Source organism: Molossus molossus, unplaced genomic scaffold, assembly GCF_014108415.1.
Source record: "Molossus molossus isolate mMolMol1 unplaced genomic scaffold, mMolMol1.p scaffold_m16_p_13, whole genome shotgun sequence".
NCBI classification, from domain to species: domain Eukaryota; kingdom Metazoa; phylum Chordata; class Mammalia; order Chiroptera; family Molossidae; genus Molossus; species Molossus molossus.
The window spans coordinates 89,205,188-89,224,752 of NW_023425348.1; the positions used below are offsets into that span (position 1 = coordinate 89,205,188).

Consider the following 19,565-nt stretch of genomic DNA (forward strand, 5'->3'; position numbering starts at 1 on the left):
TTGCAGGTTACAGGTTTGATCCCTGATCAGGGCACATACAGGATTCGACCAGTGAATGCATGATTAAGTGGAAGAAATCAAAGTTTCCCTCTCTCCTTCCCTTCCTCTCTCTCTAAACAAGAAAAGAAAAGAAAAAGAGTCAAGGAAGCAGCTGGCAAGAATATAGTTTATTGGAGAAGCCACAGGAAGAGGGGAAAAGGAAAGGGTCAGGTGGAAAAGGCTGGAGTGTGGGACCTCTGGTGTGTGGGACTGCCCTGTTCTCTTCATGAGCTAGAGCAGGTGGGGCGCTCCCGGTGAGAGCCCACAGAGGGTTCAGAGCTGCCCAGAGTCTCGGGGGCCAGGGCAGGGGCAGGAGCAGGCAGGTTGGCCTCAGTCAGCAGAGCTGCATCTTCCCAGGAGCCTGAACCTGGGCCAGAAGAGGAAAAACAAAATTCCAAATGGGACATTAGATAACCAGGGTCCCTACCCACATGCCACCCCACCCACCCTGGACCCTATGCAGGGTGTCCCTCACCATCACTGGCCTCAGGCTCTAGCTCTTCCTCTCCACTCAAGGGCTGCTGATCTGGCTTTTCCTCCTCAGAGAGCTGGCCCTCTGCAGCCACAGGGAGAATGCAGAGGTCAGAATGGAAGCTGAAGGGGAGGGCTCAGAGGAGTCAGGGCAGAGGGATAAAGGATGGCTGCTGCACCATACCTGTTCTTGAGGGATCTTCAGGGCTCTCGCCATCCTCCATAATGTCCGACAGATGGGTTGGCTCCTCCTGGCCTTGGGACAGAAGGCAGGGCAGGGTCAGGGTGGCTGTGCCTGGATAGCAGTGCCTCTCCTTTGACCCTCTGCCCAGTATGTGAGAGAGAGTCTTAAGCCTCGTATTGGATGGAGCGGGAACCCCGTCACCCAGCCCCAACCATCACCTTTACCTAGCTGACGGGCAGAGATCCTTCCCTGGGCCTCCTTTCGGGAACCGTCTCTTTTTCGGCTGTTTACCTGCGGAGGAGAAGCTACTCAGCAGCAAGGACTGACTTCCCTCCACAGTGATCAGGGCCTTTACGCCCAGGCCCCCAACATGCCCTGGCCCACTCCCCAGTCAAAGAAGGATCACGAAGGGGAGAGGAAAGGGGTTCCGTTGCGACCTGCAAAGCGAAGCGGTGTTGGGGCCAGATGCCTCCCCACACCCACTGCATGTAGCTGAAGAGCACGATGACGCTGAGGAAGGTGAAGTTGCTGGCGACACCTATGAAGGCGCAGGTCAGGGGGAAGTTGTACAGCAGGTACCTGAGACAGGAAGTAGGGACAGGAAGGTAGTAGTTACGGGCACCAGCCTTCCCAGAAGGCAGCAGTTCTCAACTCCGGCTGCACATCAGCATTTCCCAGGATGCTTTCAAAAAGTCTGAGGGCCCTGGCTGGTGTGGCTCAGCAGTGACAGTGCCTGTTAGACCTTGGACCGAAGGGTCGAGGGTTCAATTCCTGGTCAAGGGCACATACTTGGATTGCAGGTACCAGTCATGCGGGAGGCAATCAATTGATGTGTCTGTCTCACATTGGTTGTTTCTCTCTCTCTCTCCCTCCCTCCTTTCTACTCTATCTAAAACAAAACAAAAACAATCTCCTCAGGTGAGGATTAAAAAAAAAAAATAGCCTGGCCTGTGCTGCTCAGTGGATTGAGCACTGTCCCGTGAACTGAGAGGTGCCGCTTCGATTCCCCATGAAGGCACATACCCCGTTGCAGGCTCCATCCCCAGCAGGGAGGCAGCCAATGGATGTTTCTCTCTCACATCTATGTTTCTATCTCTCTCTCCCTTCCTCTCTCTCTAAAAAGTCAATAAAAACATTTAAAAAATAATAAAAATAAAATAATAAAACATAATTACTTTTAAAAATCTGATGGCCAGATGTGAGCCTAACAGATTTTGGTTCAGTTGGTCTGGTAAGGTGGCACAGGCATTGGTATTTTTAAAAAGTTCCCCAGAAGCCCTGGCCGGTTTGGCTCAGTGGTTGGAGCATCGGCCTGCGGACCAGAGAGTCCCAGGTTCGGTTCCCGCTAGGGGCACATACCCCCCCCCAAAAAAAAGTTCCCCAGGAAACAAACAAATGAAACAAAGGCAAACTCATAGAGGCGGTCAATAGATTGCTGGTTACCGGAGTTCAGAAAAGGGGGTGGAGGGAGGGCAAGATGGGGAAAGGGGGTCAATTGTATGGTATGGATGGAAAATAGACTTTTAGTGGTGAGCATGCTGTGGTATATACAGTTGTTGAATTATAATGTTGAATGTTGGACACTTGAAATGTTGGACGTTACCTCAAAGAAAAAAGAAGAAAAAGTTCTCCAGGGAACTGATATGTGCAGTCAGGGTTGAAAACCTGTGGCCCGTGTAAACCTGTTACCTTTGCTTAGGACCCTCTCCGTTAAGGGCAGCCCATGAGCCTCCGAGGCGCACCTCAGCGGCTGCTCACCTGAGCCCAGAGAAGTGGGCATGGATGCGGAGGTAGGCTCCGTACAGCTGGATGCGCTTGCTGTGGACCTCGATAAGAGCTCCGGTGGTCGGCACATACTGCGGGGTTGGGATGGAGTAGTGGTAGCTGCATCAGCCTAGGATCCAGCTGCTGTCAGCTTTAGACCCACTTCCAGCCTCTTGGTCGCCGTCCCTCCTGACCAAGCCCAGAGGTGCCGCAGGTAGAATTCTGGGCTTGTGGGGGGAGGGCCATCTCCCAGTTTTCCTCCACGCCCCTTACCGAGTTTTCTCTGTATTCTGGGTACAGCTCCACCTCCAGGAGCTGCTTCTGCTCAGCAAAGCCAAACAGCAGCAGGCTAGAGAAGACCAGCGTGTCAAGCATCTGGAGCAGGTCTGAGCGGTAATGCAGCATCACCTGCCAGGGCCAGAGGGAGATGCTGTGGTCAGGCAGCCCCAGGTTCTTGTGGGCCTACCCACCCCTCAGTAAGCCCCGAGCAGTCTATGGAGACTGCTTCTCCCCCAGGACCCCTGCTCCCTCACTTTCACCTTCTACCACATGCCTGCCCCCCCACCCAATCATTCCAAATGCTTGAGTGACAGCCCTGCCCAGCCCCACCCAACCATATGTCTCTGTTCCAGGACAACAAAGGCCCCTTTCCTAAGAAACCTTCCTAGGTTCAGCCTAACACTGTCTCTGATCTACCTTTCCCCCAAGTAGTTCTATAATCCAGAATAGATTAAGTCCCAGTGCACCATCTGAAGCTCTGTTCTCCATTTAGGGACTTGCTTCACGATGTGGTTCTGTTGACAATTAAAACAGAGTCAAACATTCATTGAACACCTGCTGAGTGCTAATAAGCACTTTACATGTTTTCACTGAATCCAAACTAGTGTCACTATGAGGAGTTACCATTATGTGGTTTATAATACTTTATAACCGATGGTGTTAAGTAAGTTGCCCTTCGGTCAGTATATTTCTGAGGGAGGATTTGAGCCCGGGTCTGTCTGATTCCAAAGATGCTCATATTCAGAGTAGTTCCACTGTTCAGATTTTATCCCACAGCTGGATAAAATATCTGGACAAAGCCACCAGATATCTAGGGCTGTTTGTCTGACTTGGTAAACTGACTCCCCTTCCCTACCCTGATGTGTCTGTGACCTCAGGGCTAGGATGTTTTCTCTTGAAGGCATACCCAGATAGTCTAACATCTGTCATTCCTCTTCACACCCTGCCACACAGGCCACGAACACTTACGGAGCGTGATGAAGTGGAGATGATTCGTCCACCTCGGGTGTAGCATGAAATGGTGACCAAGAACATGCCCAAATCTTGATTCACAGGGGACTCTGGCAGCTCAAGCTCTAAGGTAACACGGTACGGCTGTCCATACATCAGCACCTACCCGAGGTAGCCACATCTCTTTTCAAAAATATGTATTTTTAAATGGTACTGTCCCTCTTCCACCTGTCCCGCACCCCTCCAAATATTCTGCCACAACCCCCTTGGTTGGCATTGACAGGTTTTTCAATCTCTCATCCCAAGAACATGCTGCCCCCTTCTGGTGGCTGAATCCTTCTCACTTCTGAGATCTGAATCCGACTCCTGTGCAGCTCTCTTCTGAGAAAGGCTGTGTCACAGTTTCTTTTCCAAAAGTGAACCATCATGTTGCTAACTGTGCCATCTGTGACTCAGGCCTGTCCCCAGGAGGCCTACTCCCCGGGCCCATCCTGTCTTCACTTACATTGTTAATTAACCAAGTGCCAGAAGGGCTCACATCTCCCTAGTCAGCTCTCGCACAGTCATTGTGGCTCCGGATCATCTTTTCGTCATTCTGGGTCCCTTATCTTGGTTCTGTTGCTAGAACTCTGAGACTCATAGTGGGAAGGCTTATTTTCTTGGATTAACCTCAAAATGTTAAAGACATGCCACCAAACATACCCTAGTTTTTCCTGACCATTCCTCTACTCAAATCCTGTAGCAACTATTTTTCTACAGCAAGACCATCCCTCAGAGTGACTATAAGAATCACAAGCAGCCCTGGCCGGTTTTGATCAGCGGTTAGAGCGTCGGCCTGCAGTCCAGAGAGACCCGAGTTCAGTTCCTGCTAGGGGCACGTGCCTCGGTTGCAGTTTGTCCCTGGCCCTGGTTGGTCGTGCGGGTGGCAGCCACTCGATGTGTCCCTTTTTTTTTTTTTTTATCCTCACCCAAGGACATTTTTCCATTTTTTGTTCAGATAGAGTGGGAAGGAGAGAGAGGGAGAGAGGGGGGGGGGGGAGAGAGAGAGAGAGAAACATCGACGTGAAAGGGACACATTGAGTGGCTGCTACCCACATGACCCAACCAGGTCCGGGGACAAACTGCAAATGAGGCACGTGCCCCTAGCGGGAACTGAACCCAGGTCTCTCTGGACCACTGAGCCAAACTGGCCAGGGCTCGATGTGTCCCTTTCACGTTGATGTTTCTCTCTTTCTCTCTCCCTCCCACTCTATCTGAACAAAAAATGGAAAAATGTCCTTGGGTGAGGATAAAATAAAAAAGAAAATCACTGCCCTAGCTGTAGTGAACCAGCTCCAAAAGCTGGGTGTGGCTATGAGGGTCCTCTGAATATTTTATCACTAAGGTAAGAGGAAGAAATCACTGATCCAAGTCTTTATACAGATTCTTATTTTCCGTCTGAATTATCTGTTGAAAAAAATGGATTCCATGAGATTCCTAACCCCCTGTAAAGGTCAGATTAGTCTAAACCAGTTGCTTCTGGTTTAGACTGAAATCTCTGAAACGTTAAAATAGTTCTCTGGGTGGGTCAGAGGGAAATGGGGAGTGACTGCCAGCTAATGAATGTGGGTTTCTTTTCAGGGTGATTAGAATGTTCTAAAACGGACTGTAGTGATGTTTGCCCAACTCTGTGAATATACTAAAAATGAGCTGTACATTTTAAATGAATTTGTATATGATGTGAATTATATCTCAATAAAACTGTTTAATATTATATGTATATATATTCTGTCTAAATAAATGTTACCTGCAAGGAGATCCATGGACTCTACACCAGAACCTTGTGACTGACTCCACGCCCTTGTTCACATGTGTCTGCCTGATAGGCAGACTCTCCCCCTTCTCTCCTCTTGCCAACCAATATTCACTCTTCTTCAAAAGGTCCACCTTGAGCCTCACCACCTCCCTAGTCTCACACTGATCTCTCCAAGTCCTCACAAATTCTTCTGAAATGCAGAATCTGCATCTCACACTTTACTACTTAATACAGTGTATAGAATTTTATCAATTCTTGGAGTTCCTTGAAAGCAGGACCACATCTTCTATTCTTAGCAAGGTGTTACACACAGAGCAGGCACATTATTTCATCCAGCCAGCCATTCAAAAATGTTCACTGTAGATGAACAAAATGATCAACCTGCTTTAATTATCAGACACTTGGGCTGGATCTCCCCTCATCCTTCAACTTTCTCTTCCTTCCTCATCCAGAAGCTGTGTACCCGATTGCTTCAGGCTCCCTGCAGTGCCGCTGTGATCTCTACAGTGGGCAGCCAGCCACACAACTGCATGTATATATCCCAGGTGCGGATGTACTGAGGCTATTTCTAACCCACTTTGTATATTCCATTTATTATTATCATTGTTGCCAGAGAAACATACTGAATCAATGTCTTCACAGAACATTCTAAAATAATCGCCCAGCCCTGGCCGGTTTGGCTCAGCAGTTAGAGTAATGGCTTGTGGTACAGAGAGACCTGGGTTCAGTTCTCGCTGAGAGCACGTATCTCGGTTGCAATTTGTCCCCAGCCCTGATTGGGTCGTGCGGGTGGCAGCCACTCGATGTGTCCCTTTCACGTTGATGTCTCTCTCTCTCTCTCTCTCTCCTTCCCTCCCTCCCACTCTATCTGAACAAACAATGGAAAAATGTCCTCGGATGAGGATAAAAAATATATATATTAAAATAATCGCCCAGTTCCCTTCCTGAGTAGTACCACTACAATGATAAATCTCTGTCTTGCAATGCCCTACATTCTACCTTACTAGTTTGAAATCTTCCATTTGGGGCCCACTCATCTGACCTGGTAAGTTGTTTTGACAGTGAATGGCTACCTTGTAAACTGGAAGATGTCACAGGATACACAGTTTCTCAGATTATTTGTGTTGTCAAATAAGGCCAGTCTAGACCCCAATCCCAGGAAACCCCACATGCTACAGTTTAACACTCCTCCCTTCAGAGTGATCATTAATTTTTATCCCATGTTTTATATATATATATATAAATACACACACATATATATATTTATATATGTATATATAAAAAATATATATATATATATTTTTTTAGAGCGAGGAAGGGAGAGGGAGAGATGGAAACATCGATGAGAGAGAACATCAAATGGCCGCCTCCTGCATGGCCCCCACTGGGGATCGGGCCCACAACCTGGGCATGTGTCCTGACTGGAAATCGAACCAGAGACCTCTTGGTGCATGGGTCAATGCTCAACCACTGAGCCACAGCAGCTGGGCCCATGTTTTCTATTTTTAAGTCAGTGTACTCCCAAGTATTTTTTTTTTTTAATAAAAAAATAAAACACTAGATATCAGTGTTTTTATTCTTTTTTTTTTTTTTTTCCTCACCAGAGGACATTTTTCCATTTTTTGTTCAGGTAGAGTGGGAGGGAGAGAGAGGAACAGAGAGAGAGAGAGAAACATCGATGTGAAAGGAACACATCGAGTGGCTGCCACCCGCACAACCGACCAGGGCCGGGGACAAACTGCAACCGAGGTACATGCCCTTAGCGCGAACCGAACCCGGGTCTCTCAGGACCACAGGCCGACACTCTAACCGCTGAACCAAACCGGCCAGGGCCCAAGTATCATTTTTGAAAAATAATTTTCAAATGATTTTGAAACTCTTAAAGTAAGTCTGACCACTGATGTTGTTGCTCACAACTAAAAAAACTGGCATCTGTCCAGTCCTATGGCACAGTACACTTTGTAATGGCAGTTTACACATATCTGTCAAGAGTTTCATAATTTTACATACAAGCTTTCAAAACTCTTGGGCGGATTCCATCTTAGTCCAATGAAATAGCTGGTTGTTGTTTTTTAATTAATTTATTTTTGCTATAGACGTTTCTCCTTTTTCCCTTGGTTTGTTCATTAAGGTTCATTTAGGTCTAAAACACACCTCATATAGTAGATATGGACTGTCCGAAACAATCTGAGAAGGAACATTGCTAACACCTGCAGAAAAGAACAATCCATACAATTTATTTATAAAGACTCTAATTTTTAACTTCCCTTTCTTTCTTTCTTTTTATTAAATTACATTTATTCAGGTGACATTGGTTATAAACTTCCCTTTCCTTGAGAGCCTTCCTTTCTTAGTCTCTATTACTCAACCCTTGTTCTCCAGGTCTTTCTCAAGTCTTCCTTTTGATTTCAAGTCATCAAAGCTTTAATGCAAACTCTCTTCAGCTTCCATACTCACCCGATCACGTCCACCCTTAGCCAGGGACACATTGGCAACAGGGAAGGAGCAGAGCAAGGAGGTGGAGGAATCACAGTCCGTCCTAAATGAGAATGAGGATGACACTGCTGAGTTATGGAGTCTGCCTTACCTGTCTTCACCCGTCGTGGGTCCCCTAGCGCTCCCTTCTGTCCCCCATCCCTTCTCCCAGAACAGGCACCTTCTCTGTTATAGAGATGGAGTAGAAATGCAGCCAGCAGATTCAAGTGCTTCTTTCATTCTCTTTCTGCTACTTTAGCTTATTTCCTCTCATACAACAGACATTTGTTTTTTCTCTTTAAAACTTTATTTCAACATAACTATGCTTACAGAAATACACTCATATTGGTTAATAGAATGCAATTTAAGTTTAACTTATCTTACATGATTTGGACCAAAAACTTGGTACATGGTTTAAGCATTAAAAACAACCAAAAAAAAAAAGGATTCAGCAGACATTCTTTTTTTTTTCATCCTCACCCGAGGACATTTTTCTATTTTTTGTTCAGATAGAGCAGGAGGGAGAGAGAGGAAGAGAGAGAGAGAGAAACATCGATGTGAAGGGACACATCGAGTGGCTGCCGGGGACAAACTGCAACCGAGGTACGTGCCCTTAGCGGAAACCGAACCCAGGTCTCTCTGTACCGCAGGCCGATGCTCTAACCGCTGAGCCAAACTGGCCAGGGCTCAGCAGACAGTCTTAAATTGGAATCTATAGACACTTAGTTGAAAAATTTCAGACTTAAGTGTTTCTCATATGGAGCGCTTGATAAAAATGCTGATTCCTGGGTCCGACCTCCAGATTCTGATTCAGTAGTTTTGTTGATTTTTTTTTTTTTTATCCTCACCCGAGGATATTTTTCCATTTTTTATACAGATAGAGTGGGAGGGAGAGAGAGGAAGGGAGAGAGAGAGAGAAACATCGACGTGAAGGGACACATCGAGTGGCTGCCACCTGCGTGAGGGACAAACTGCAACCGAAGTACGTGCCCTTAGCGGGAACCGAACCCGGGTCTCTCCAGACCGCAGGCCGACGCTCTAACCGCTGAGCCAAACTGGCCAGGACTGATTCAGTAGTTTTGGTCTGGGGCCTAGTTGAAGAAAACTCCTCCAAAGGGATCCACAGTCTTTTTTTTTTTTTTTGGTACATGCCCCTAGCACGAACCGAACCCGAGACTCTCTGGTCCACAGGCCAACGCTCCAACCGCTGAGCCAAACCGGCCAGGGCGGGATCCACAGTCTTTGAGAGACTCATGAACCCCCTCAAGTTGTCGGCAAAATTGCACATGGGCATGTGTGTGGGCATGTTGATGTGTTTACAGCAGGAAAAGCCATAGCTTTCATGAGCTCCATACCTCCTAAAAGTTTAAGCAGCTCTGCCTTGGAGATTAATAGCTCATGCCATGGCCAGTTTGGCTCAGAGGCTAGAACATTAGCCGGAGGACCAAAGGGTCACAGGTTCGATTCCCAGTCCTGGTTGGGGTCATGTGGGAGGCAACCAAATAATGTGTCTCTCTCGCATGGATGTTTCTCTCTCGCCCTCCCTAATTCCCTTCCACTTCAATGGAAAAATATCGCCCTGGCCGGTTTGGCTCAGCGGTTAGAGCGTCGGCCTGCGGTCCCGAGAGACCCAGGTTCAGTTCCCGCTAAGGGCATGTACCTCAGTTGCAGTTTGTCCCCGGCCCTGGTCGGTTGTGCGGGTGGCAACCACTCGATGTGTTCCTTTCACATCAATGTTTCTCTCTCTCTCTCTGTTCCTCTCTCTCCCTCCCACTCTACCTGAACAAAAAGTGGAAAAATGTCCTCGGGTGAGGATAAAAAAAAACAAAAAGAAAAATATCCTCAGGTGAGGATTAACAAAAAAAAAAAAATTACAGCTTGCCCTGGCCGGCTTAGCTCAGTGATTAGAGCGTCGGCTTGTGGTCCAGAGAGACCTGGGTTCAGTTCTCACTAAGGACATGTACTTCTATTGCAGTTTGTCCCTGGCCCTGACCCAACCAGGGCTGTGTGGGAGGCAGCCACTCGATGTGTCCCTTTCACGTTGATGTTTATCTCTCTCTCTCTCTCTCCGTCTCTTTCCCTCCCACTCTATCTAAACAAAAAATGGAAAAATGTTCTCGGGTGAGGGTAAAAAAAAAAAAATTACAGCTCATAACCAGGGACTCAGGACAGGGTTAAAAAAAAGATTGTGGCCCTGGCCAGTTTGGCTCAGCGGTTAGAGCGTCGGCCTGCGGTCCGGAGAGACCCGGGTTCGGTTCCCGCTAAGGGCACGTACTTCGGTTGCAGTTTGTCCCCGGCCCTGGTTGGTTGTGCGGGTGGCAGCCACTCGATGTGTCCCTTCACGTCGATGTTTCTCTCTCTCTCTCCCTCCCATTCTATCTGTACAAAAAATGGAAAAAAAATATCCTCGGGTGAGGATAAAAAAAAAAAAAAAAAAAGATTGTGAACCACTGACAATAATGTCCTTATCAGCATCTCTTGATTGGTCCTATAGCCATCATTAAGATAAGGGGAGATAATTTGGTAGGATCTGTAAAATGGGAAGGAGCAGGACTCTGGGAATTTACATAACCAGCCACCTTGTGCTTCCATAATCTTTATTGTGCAGTAGACTATCGGGAATGAAAGTAATGTAAAAGGCAAATTGCTGCTTTCCTAATACCTCCTCTGGTAAAGGCCAGGTTAGTTCTGAGATGATCCATGGGATTGGCTTGTTTCAGATGTCTACTGTGGCCCAAAGAGAAAGAGGTCTGATCCAACCTAAACAGAACTGACATTCATAATGATAGTCTAGAAAGGGAATTTTTTTAAAAAAACTTTTTTTTTTTTTTTTAAATCCTCACCCGAGAGCATTTTTTTCCATTTTTTGTTCAGATAGAGTGGGAGGGAGAGAGCGGAAGAGAGAGAGAGAGAGAAACATCGACATGAAAGGGACACATCGAGTGGCTGCCATTCGCATGACCAACCAGGGCCGGGGACAAACTGCAACCAACCCTCAGCGGGAACCGAACCCGGGTCTCTCCGGACTGCAGGCCGATGCTCTAACCGCTGAACTAAACCAGCCAGGGCTAAAAAAAACCTTTTTTTTTATCCTCACCCGAGGATATTTTTCCATTTTTGTACAGATAGAGTGGGAGAGAGAGAGAGAGAAACATCGACGTGAAGGGGCACATCGAGTGGCTGCCACCCGCACGACCAACCAGGGCTGGGGACAAACTGCAACCGAAGTATGTGCCCTTAGCGGGAACCGAACCCGGGTCTGTCCGGACCGCAGGCCGACGCTCTAACCGCTGAGCCAAACTGGCCAGGGCTAAAAAAACCTTTTTAACCAGAGGTAAAACTAGGACCCTAGAGACCTATCAGCCCAGATCTGCTTTTTAACTTTGGGCTGTGAAAAGTGGAAGTCATATAAGCAAGCACAGTGGGCCAAAGTTTCCTCCTCTGAAAATGAGGGGGTTGAACTGAATACACCCTAAGGGGCCTTGCAGCAATTGTCCCACAGGATTCCTCTACTATGACAGAAGATCCCTCTCACCTGTAGTAGAAATGCACAGGGCTGAGGTGGCTGACTGTCGGCATGTAGGAATAGTAGAAGGAGCCATAGAGGAAGATAGACACCCAGAGCAGGAGGAGGATGGTACAGAAGAGCACCCCAAACTGTAGCAGCAGCTTGCGGGCACGGCCTGCCAAGACATGGCCCACCTCCTGGGCCCACAGCAAGGCAGGTACTGGTGGGTCATTGACCATGGCAGGGGATGCAGCGTGTCTGGCCCCAGGTTCAGGCTTTAAGTTCCTAGCTGTTCTGCCACCCGGATGCCAACCCTGGACATGGGAGGAAGCAGCTGGTGGTTCCTGGAAAAAAGACAGAGAGGAAGAGAATAGCTTCTTTCCGGAGAAGGTGAGGACAAAAGGAACAAGGTTACTGGGTTGGCTTTGAAGAACCAGAGATAGCAGGACACAGCATAGTCTTTGTTTCATATGGCCTTCCTCCAAATGACTGTTTCTCAGCCAATTATCCCTTCCCTTTTCTCTACTGCGCTCGCTCTGTTCACCCCCAGTGCCAGAGCTCCTCGGCTGCACTGGTCCGCAGGCCACTTGATTCTGGGACAAACCGTCTTAATACTCATTCATAGCAATACGTAACATACAGAGGAGGAGTGCCTTAAAATTCTTAAGGTGCTTTTACATACACGATGACACTGAATCCACACTGCGAGGTGACTGCACGCAGAGAATGCGCGATGTGCCTAAAGTCACAGCCAGATTCAAAGCGCAGTCACAATTGCCTTCCGAGTTTCTCCCCTGGAGCTGTGCTCGCTCCCTGACAAGCGCGCGCCCCGCACGCCGGGCGGGGCGTCCTGCAGACTATGGCCGCTCCCCGCCAGCCCCCTCCGGCTCGAAGGTGGACGCGGCGCCCAGAGCCCCTACTTTAACAAGGCCACAGATGAAAACAACTCGCCCGTCGCCAGAGCTCTGCAGACTCACCAGCATCAAACGCTGCCTGGGCAACAGAGAGAGAGACTTCCGCCTCCCGGGCACGCCCCGCCCTCTTCCGCCAATCGCCAATGTAGCTCGGGGGCGGGGCCTCGCCCAGGGAAGAGGCCCAATAGGGGCAGAGCTAGACGCGGAGGCGGGGCTGCCAGGACTGCGGGGTTCCCACCCACGCGTGCTCCGCAGTACCCCCGCGCCGGCGGTCCACCACCCTCCGGTTACCATGACTAAAGGGGCAGGCATCTCCCTCCAGGCCCCAAGATTTCCCAGGGGCATGTTCGAGTCAGCAGCATCCCCCTCGGCCTACCCCTCGAGGCCGCAATCACAGCCCTCCGCCCACATCTTCTCCCCAGCCATTTAACGCACCCAAAGCGGGAGAGAGGCGGGCACCCAGCTGGCGCTTTTATTGCCCAGCTCTTTGGGCCGGTAGGCACCCAAGGCAGAGAGCATTTGCCCAGAGAACAATACAGTCTGCAGGAACCTGTGCGTCTTGCTCGTCGCGCCAGTGCTCTGGCTGTCCCGAATTCACAAGAGTGGTAGCATTTCAGCCCCGTGTTTTGCCTCCAGCTTAGATGCGTGATCGACCTCCTCTGACCCTAACAAGATTCTCCCTGAGAGTCCCCACAGCGCATCATCTAGACTAGGCCTTGGAAAGCGGCACCTTCTACTTTGTATGTCTATTCACCCCAAATAAGAGCTCTCAAGAGGGTAAGGTCAGTGTTGTGGGCATCTTTGCATCCCCCACAGCACCAAGCACAACGATGAGAGGTAATCTCTCAGAACAATTCTTCCCAACCCTACCCAAAAAGCCCATGTATTTCCAGAAACATCCACGGACTCTCTCCACAATGCCCCCTACCTCTTCTTTGTCCGACTCTTTGATCTGGTCTCTGCACACCTCTTTCCCCCTAGATTCTTCTCTTTGGTCTGCCATTTCTTTAGACATTTTCCTGACGTTGCTCGCTGCCCGTGGATCTTGAGCTCGAGTCACTTGTGGCTAGAACATGAAGTGGAGATCTAGAAGCTGATACCTGTAGCTCATCACATTTTTCTGGATATGGGGAATGGAGGGTCCCTGGGAGAGAAACGAAGATTCACGTGATAAATGCTGTGTCAGAGTAGAGGGAGGAGGGGATGATGGGGGCGACTGCCCAGCTGATGTCAGATTTTCAAATGAGCAGGGTCTCCCGCAGCCAGTACAGACGCCACTGCAGGGGCTGTCATAGGTCCAGACCACCCCTTTTGAGGGGGGAGTCGGCCTGTGCTTCAGCTCCTTTGGGGAGGGCTGTAGGCCCGACTCAGGATGCCTACAATGGGGGAGGGGCAGGTATTGAGACAGTAACAGTGGGCGTGTGCACAGGGGCCGCAAGCAGCAGCCAGGCTCCCCCACTGGCCAGGCAGTTGGTATGCTCCAGGATCTGAACAGCTCCTTCTAGCATCCTTCATCCTGCAGGTACCAGCTGTCTGGGCAGTGCTTGAGCTGCAGAAACTGGGACCAGCCCTGGAAAGACCACTGACCTGACCCACCCCAGTGGCCTTCTCTGTATTAGCAGCTTCTGCTGCTGCGTCAGACACTTTCAGCTGCAACTCCCTGCAAGGTGGGGCACCCACCTCAGGCAGAAGGTTTTGGTGCACCCCACTGACCCTACTCCCCAGAGCTGCGGCTGCCTGTGGCCTCAGGTGAGTCAGGAGAATTTTGCTTTTCCCCATTGGGGCTCAAGGGGGCAGGTGGGGATTATGCACCCTCTCCATCAGGGTCGGGCTCCTTCTGGTTGAGGCTTTCAGAGCTGGGAACACATGGCTTGATGGGCTAAAAAGCCTGAAATCATTTGTGTTTTTTTTAAAGGTTTTTTTTTCTTTATTTATTTTAGAGAGAGGAAAGGAGAGGGAGAGACAGAAACATCAATGAGAGAGAACATCGATTGGCCGCTTCCTGCACGCCCCACACTGGAGATTTGGCCCACAACCTGGGCATGTGCCCTGACCGGGAATCCAACTAGTGACCTCTTGGTGCACGGGTCAATGCTCAACCACTGAGCCACACCAATGGGGCCATTTATATGTTTAATGCTCAGTGGCCCAGGTCATGTGGGAGCTTAGGGAGCATCTCATCCCATCCTCTTCATTTTCTCAGTAGAGAAAGGATGGGAAAGGCCATTGGAGGATGGGGATAAAGGGAGAACAAACTATTAGGGAACATGACCATAGCTTTATAAACGCTGGATGAGTGAGCATGGAGGGGGGCCTTCAGTTGAGATTGCTCTTAACTGTCCCTCTCTTTTTTCTTTCTTTGTCCCTCTCTTTTCTCCAGGATGAAAGGGGAGACCCCTGTGAACAGCACTATGAGTATTGGGCAAGCTCGCAAGATGGTGGAACAGCTTAAGATTGAGGCCAGCTTGTGCCGGATAAAGGTGGGTGAGATCCTGGATCCCATTAGTTGGCCTGGCTGTGCTGTAGGTTCCCAAACCTCAGGATAAGAGATGCTTTCCCACCCCCCTTGACTTCCTGAGATCAGGGGAGGATTCTATGGCTCTCTTAAGAGGTGTCCCCAGGGTTGGGGGTGGAGGAATGAGAAGACTGTCTTAAGGAGCTTTAGAGATGGTAAAAGATAACTCATTTGGGAATGGAGGCTTCAGTCCCTTTCAGGGATTCCAGCTGGCTAACAAGTCCCTCCTGATTGTGCCCCAGGTGTCCAAGGCAGCAGCAGATCTGATGTCTTACTGTGATGCCCATGCCTGTGAGGATCCCCTCATCACCCCCGTGCCCACTTCGGAGAACCCCTTTCGGGAGAAAAAATTCTTCTGTGCCCTCCTCTGAGCTGCCCGGTCCCTCACATCGTCTCACCTTCCCTAAGCCCTTTCTTAGGTCCGTTAACTGTTGTCAGCCCCTGAGGGTCCCTTGCATCCTCTTCCTGGCTCTTGCCCAAACCTGTGAGGTTATCTGAAGCACAAGGCCCTCCCTCACCTATCTGTCGACCCCGTTTCCACGCCCACCGGGGCACCCTTTGCCCCACCCACAGAAGGGCCATCGGACTCTGCCAGCGTCCTGCCCACTTCCCTCAGTGACCCGCTCAGACAATGGAGAGAGGGATGAGCCGGATGCTTGCTCCCCGTCTCACCTGGAGCTATTGGAAGGGTAAAGCCATTTGAAGAATAAAGTCATCCAGAGTCTCAGAGGTACAGCTCCTGTGTTAGCGTTCTTGGGGGAGAGGATCATCAGTCATTAGATGGTAGGTGCGGCCGTCGAAAGGCTTGCTACACCCAGGGAACAGGGGCCAGTCAGAGCCGATTAGACACTGTCTAGGATCGGAGATCGGTGGGGCTGGGAAGGATGGCAGGCGCGAGAGCGCGTCTCAGGTGGAAGAATTAAGTTACAACAGACACACAGAACACACACACACACACGGACACGAGGGCAATGAACAATGAAGGTAAGTGAAACTGAAAACAGACCGAACCGGGTGGGTTTAGGGAGGGATTCGGGGCTGGCGGCCGCAGACGGGAGGAACCCAGTGACCGAAGGGACGACGAGCTCGGCTCAGTTCCTGCGAAGGGGCCGGCCTTACTTCTAAGATGGCCGCGCCTACAGCGGGCCCTCTTCCAAGATGGCCGCCGCCACGGGGCCCGCGCCAAGATGGCCGCCGCCAGGGGCCCGCGCCAAGATGGCGCCCTGCGTCACTGCGTTTCCCGGTACAGCGCGGCTCCGCCAGCCCCATTCTTAAAATGGCGGCCCCGGCAGCTAGAGTTCTCAATATGGTCCCTTCCGTGCCGCCTGGCCTCAAAATGGCCGCCTCTTCCTGCACCAACTGGATATCCACTCCGACTCACTCCGTAGTCTGCGGGCCGACGCCCACCACGATCCAGGTTGATGCACACGGGAGGCGACAGCCTAGACCCATAGGACAAGGGGACCCCAGCAAGCACTGCGCATAGCAGTCCAGGTCTCTACAGCTTGCCGAAGAGGTACCCTTGGAGCGGAAACAGAAGAGTGTCGTCACTGTCTGGCGCCGTTCGTCCGTCACCTCTTGGTCTCCCTAGGCGTTGGATAAGCCCGAAGTTTGGGTTTTCCTGGGACGACAGGTGCTTGTTGTGCTCCTTTCTCCCCAGGCCCATTCTGTCACATCCGCCAGAAGCAATGTCCCCACCCGCAATGTGCCAGCAGCCCCATGGGAATGGTACAGCATCCTGCCTTCCAGGGGCCAGACCTAAGAATGTCTCACAAGTGCCTCCGGACTCGAACCAGCCAGGTTTATAAGCCCCAGAACACCTTTCTAGAAACCTTTCCCTTTCAAGGGTTAAGATACTGAGGTGGGATGAGGGCCAAAGCAGAGGTCAACAGCCCCAGGATATCTGCTCCCCATGGACTGTCACGATTCCCTCACATTCAGGGATACATTCTCCCCAGGGGACGCCTAGGCCAGTTCATGTTTTGTGCCTGGAAACTTTGGAGTGGGTGGACAAGAGGATGCCTCTAGCAATAGCAGGGAGATCTCTTATGGGTAGCCCAGCACCCCCAGATTCCTCACAAGTTCACACCGGAAGACAAGGGAAGAGGAATATACAGGAAACTGGGTTGCCCTCCTGAAGTGGGGACCTACCCCTATTCTGTTCAGGAGCTGCGTTAGTTCCCCTTTGGTGGCTGCCTGAAAACCCCTGCATCCTGACAGTGCCTGGCCCATGGCTGGCTCTCAAATACCTAATGAATGGATTGTGCTATGCATGCTTAAATGGCAAGGAGACACTAAGAACCTTTCTTTTCTCCTACTGCATCCCAGTGTTTGGCCAATTCCAGGAGAGTAAGTGAAAATTTCCACATCAGCTCAGACTTGGTAAAAAGCTGGAAGTGCTAAAATAACATAATCTTGAGCCCTGGCCAGTTTGGCTCAGCAGTTCGAGCGCTGGCCCACGGACGAAGAGTTGCGGGTTCAATTCCAGCCAAAGGCACATACCTCAGTGGTGGCTCATCCTGGCCCTGGTTGGGGTTGTGCCAGAGGCAACCAGTCGATGTGTCTCTCTCAAACATCAATGATATCCCCCCCACCCCACTCTTTCTGAAGATAAATGGAAAAATATCCTTGGGTGAGAATTAAAAAAAAAAAAGGGAGCCCTGGCAGATTTTGCTCAGTGGTTAGAGCATTGGCCTGCATTCAGTGCCCCCTAAGGGTATGTACCTCATTTGCAGTTTGTCCCCGCCCCGGTTGGGGTCGTGTGGGTGGCAGCCACTTGACGTGTCTCTCACGTTGATGTTTCTCTCTTCCTCCCTCTCTCTCCTTCCTGCTCTATCTGAAGATAACTGCAAAAGTGTCCTCGGTTGAGGATGAAAAAAAAAAGTAATCTTGATACTTTTAAAAAAATGCTCACCCGAGGATATTTTTCTTTCTTTTTTTTGGTACATGCCCCTAGCGGGAACTGAACCCAGGACTCTCTGGTCCACAGGCCGACACTCCAACCGCTGAGCCAAACTGGCCAGGGCAGGATATTTTTCCATTTATCTTCAGATAGAGTTGGAGGGAGGGAGGGGGGAGAAAGACCTGTGTAAGAGACACATTGACTGGTTGCCTCCTGCACAACCCAGGCCAGGCAGCAAGCTAAAATGGAGGTGTGTGCCCTTGACCAGAATCAAACCCAAGACTCTAAGGTCCTAGAGCCAATGCTCTAACCACTGGGCAAAACTGGCCAGGGCGGTACTTTTTTTTTTAATAGCCTTTGCTCAATTTTTCTGCATACTCAATTTTCATACTCATGATTAGGAGTAAATGGCTGCAGCCCTACTTAGGCAAAAAGGGGCTTAAGAGATAAGGTGTGAGCTATAAATAACTATTAAAAATGGTTAGCCTGGCCGTTGTGGCTCAATGGTTGAGCATTGACCCATGCTGGTTTGATTCCCAGTCAGGGAACATGCCCAGGTTTCGGGCCTGATCCCCAGTGGGGAGCATGCAGAAGGTGGCCAATCGATGTTCCTCTCTGACATTGATGTCTGTCTCTCCCTTCTTTAAAAAAAAATCAATAAAAACATATTAAGCCCTGGCCAGTTTGGCTCAGCGGTTAGAGCTCTGGCCTGCGGTCCAGAGAGGCCAGGGTTTGGTTCCTGCTAAGGGCATGTACCTCGGTTGAGGTTTGTCCCCGGCCCTGGTTGAGTCGTGTAGGTGGCGGCCACTCGATATGTCCCTTTTGCGTTGATGTTTTTCTCTCTCTCTCTCTCTCCCCCTCCCTCTCCCTCCCACTCTATCTGAACAAAAATAATGGAAAAATGTCCTCGGGTGAGGATGAAAAAAAAAAACATATTAAAAAAAACTGCAATTAGGATCAGTTCAGTGCTAGCTGCAATAGTGCTTTTGTTAATTAGTTACCTTCTCATTTTCCAGATTCACTAGGAAACAACTCCCATCAAACATCCTCTGTTCAGTGATTAGGCCTTTCCTTGTTAAGTGGCAATTACTCATGAATAAACTTACTAGGTTCCTAAATGGAACTTTACATTTAACTTCAAGCATCCAACTGGTTTTAGTATAGGCCAAATACACAGAGGTCATGACATAATTTATTTTCTTCTATTTCAATGGCTTAAACTTTTAGCATAAGCAAGCACTGAGTAGGCTAACCCACCGAGTGAAGGCATGGCTGGCACCCAAGTGAAGTCATGATAAAGTAGGATGGGAATAACAGCCATGCAAGAAGAGGAAAGCCATCTTTGGTTGGACCCAGTGCAACCTGAAGCAGCATCAAAAGTAAATAAATAAAATCCCCCAGATGACACACTCCACCCGTCAGTGCAGCCACAGGAGAGAGAGTGAATTCAATCCAAATGGTTATTTATTCTAAAACTGGAAGCTACTGTGCCTACATATTCGCCAGAATGTTGTAATGAGAACAGGGGAGGAGAAAGTTACAGATGTAAACAATGACACAGTTACATTTTTTAAAAAATGGTAAAACCCTTTTTTACTGGCCACTTCCAAGAATGCTTTACAGGTTGTGCAAAAACATTTACAGGCTCCATGTGATGTTTGTTTTTCTCACAAGCTTTTCCGTCTACAACAACCACAACAGACGTCTGATAAAACACTAAACAAGTCTTCTAAGGAAAACAAGGCTAGGGATCCCTTCTGTTAATCCA

General features: G+C 49.6%; 2 protein-coding genes across 6 annotated transcripts; one reads left to right on the plus strand and one right to left on the minus strand.

Moving 5' to 3' along the window:
- Window positions 1-154: 154 nt before the first annotated feature.
- On the minus strand, window positions 155-16,085 carry BSCL2 (BSCL2 lipid droplet biogenesis associated, seipin). Of its 5 annotated transcripts, none has more exons than XM_036257702.1 (13): window positions 16,015-16,085; window positions 15,568-15,703; window positions 13,309-13,524; window positions 11,494-11,810; window positions 7,941-8,022; window positions 3,707-3,850; window positions 2,732-2,866; window positions 2,453-2,550; window positions 1,132-1,273; window positions 919-985; window positions 695-766; window positions 515-595; window positions 155-406 (listed from the first exon to the last, which is right to left on the minus strand). In XM_036257702.1, the coding sequence occupies exons 3-13, from the start codon at window positions 13,393-13,395 to the stop codon at window positions 264-266; spliced, it is 1,368 nt and encodes a 455-aa protein (XP_036113595.1). In that variant the 5' UTR covers window positions 13,396-13,524; window positions 15,568-15,703; window positions 16,015-16,085; the 3' UTR covers window positions 155-263. The 5 variants fall into 5 exon arrangements, with proteins under 5 accessions (XP_036113595.1, XP_036113593.1, XP_036113596.1 ...); XM_036257700.1 differs by lacking the exon at window positions 16,015-16,085 and adding an exon at window positions 15,902-15,984 and having other exon boundaries at window positions 15,568-15,647; XM_036257703.1 differs by lacking the exons at window positions 13,309-13,524; window positions 15,568-15,703; window positions 16,015-16,085 and adding an exon at window positions 12,444-12,480.
- On the plus strand, window positions 13,902-15,266 carry GNG3 (G protein subunit gamma 3). Its single transcript, XM_036257706.1, has 3 exons — window positions 13,902-14,129; window positions 14,761-14,860; window positions 15,138-15,266. Exons 2-3 carry the CDS (start codon window positions 14,762-14,764, stop codon window positions 15,264-15,266), a joined length of 228 nt encoding a protein of 75 aa, XP_036113599.1. The 5' UTR covers window positions 13,902-14,129; window position 14,761.
- Window positions 16,086-19,565: the final 3,480 nt, after the last annotated feature.

Excerpts from the sequence above, each read along its gene's own strand:
- BSCL2 (XM_036257702.1), bottom strand. The coding sequence starts at position 13,395 with ATGTCTAAAGAAATGGCAGACCAAAGAGAAGAATCTAGGGGGAAAGAG. Across the intron at positions 3,851-7,940 it reads CTAAGGGTGGACGTGATCGG|GTGCTGATGTATGGACAGCC; the intron begins GTGAGTATGGAA and ends TACCTCGGGTAG. Across the intron at positions 596-694 it reads TGAAGATCCCTCAAGAACAG|AGGGCCAGCTCTCTGAGGAG; the intron begins GTATGGTGCAGC and ends CTGTGGCTGCAG.
- GNG3 (XM_036257706.1), top strand. The coding sequence starts at position 14,762 with ATGAAAGGGGAGACCCCTGTGAACAGCACTATGAGTATTGGGCAAGCT. Across the intron at positions 14,861-15,137 it reads CCAGCTTGTGCCGGATAAAG|GTGTCCAAGGCAGCAGCAGA; the intron begins GTGGGTGAGATC and ends ATTGTGCCCCAG.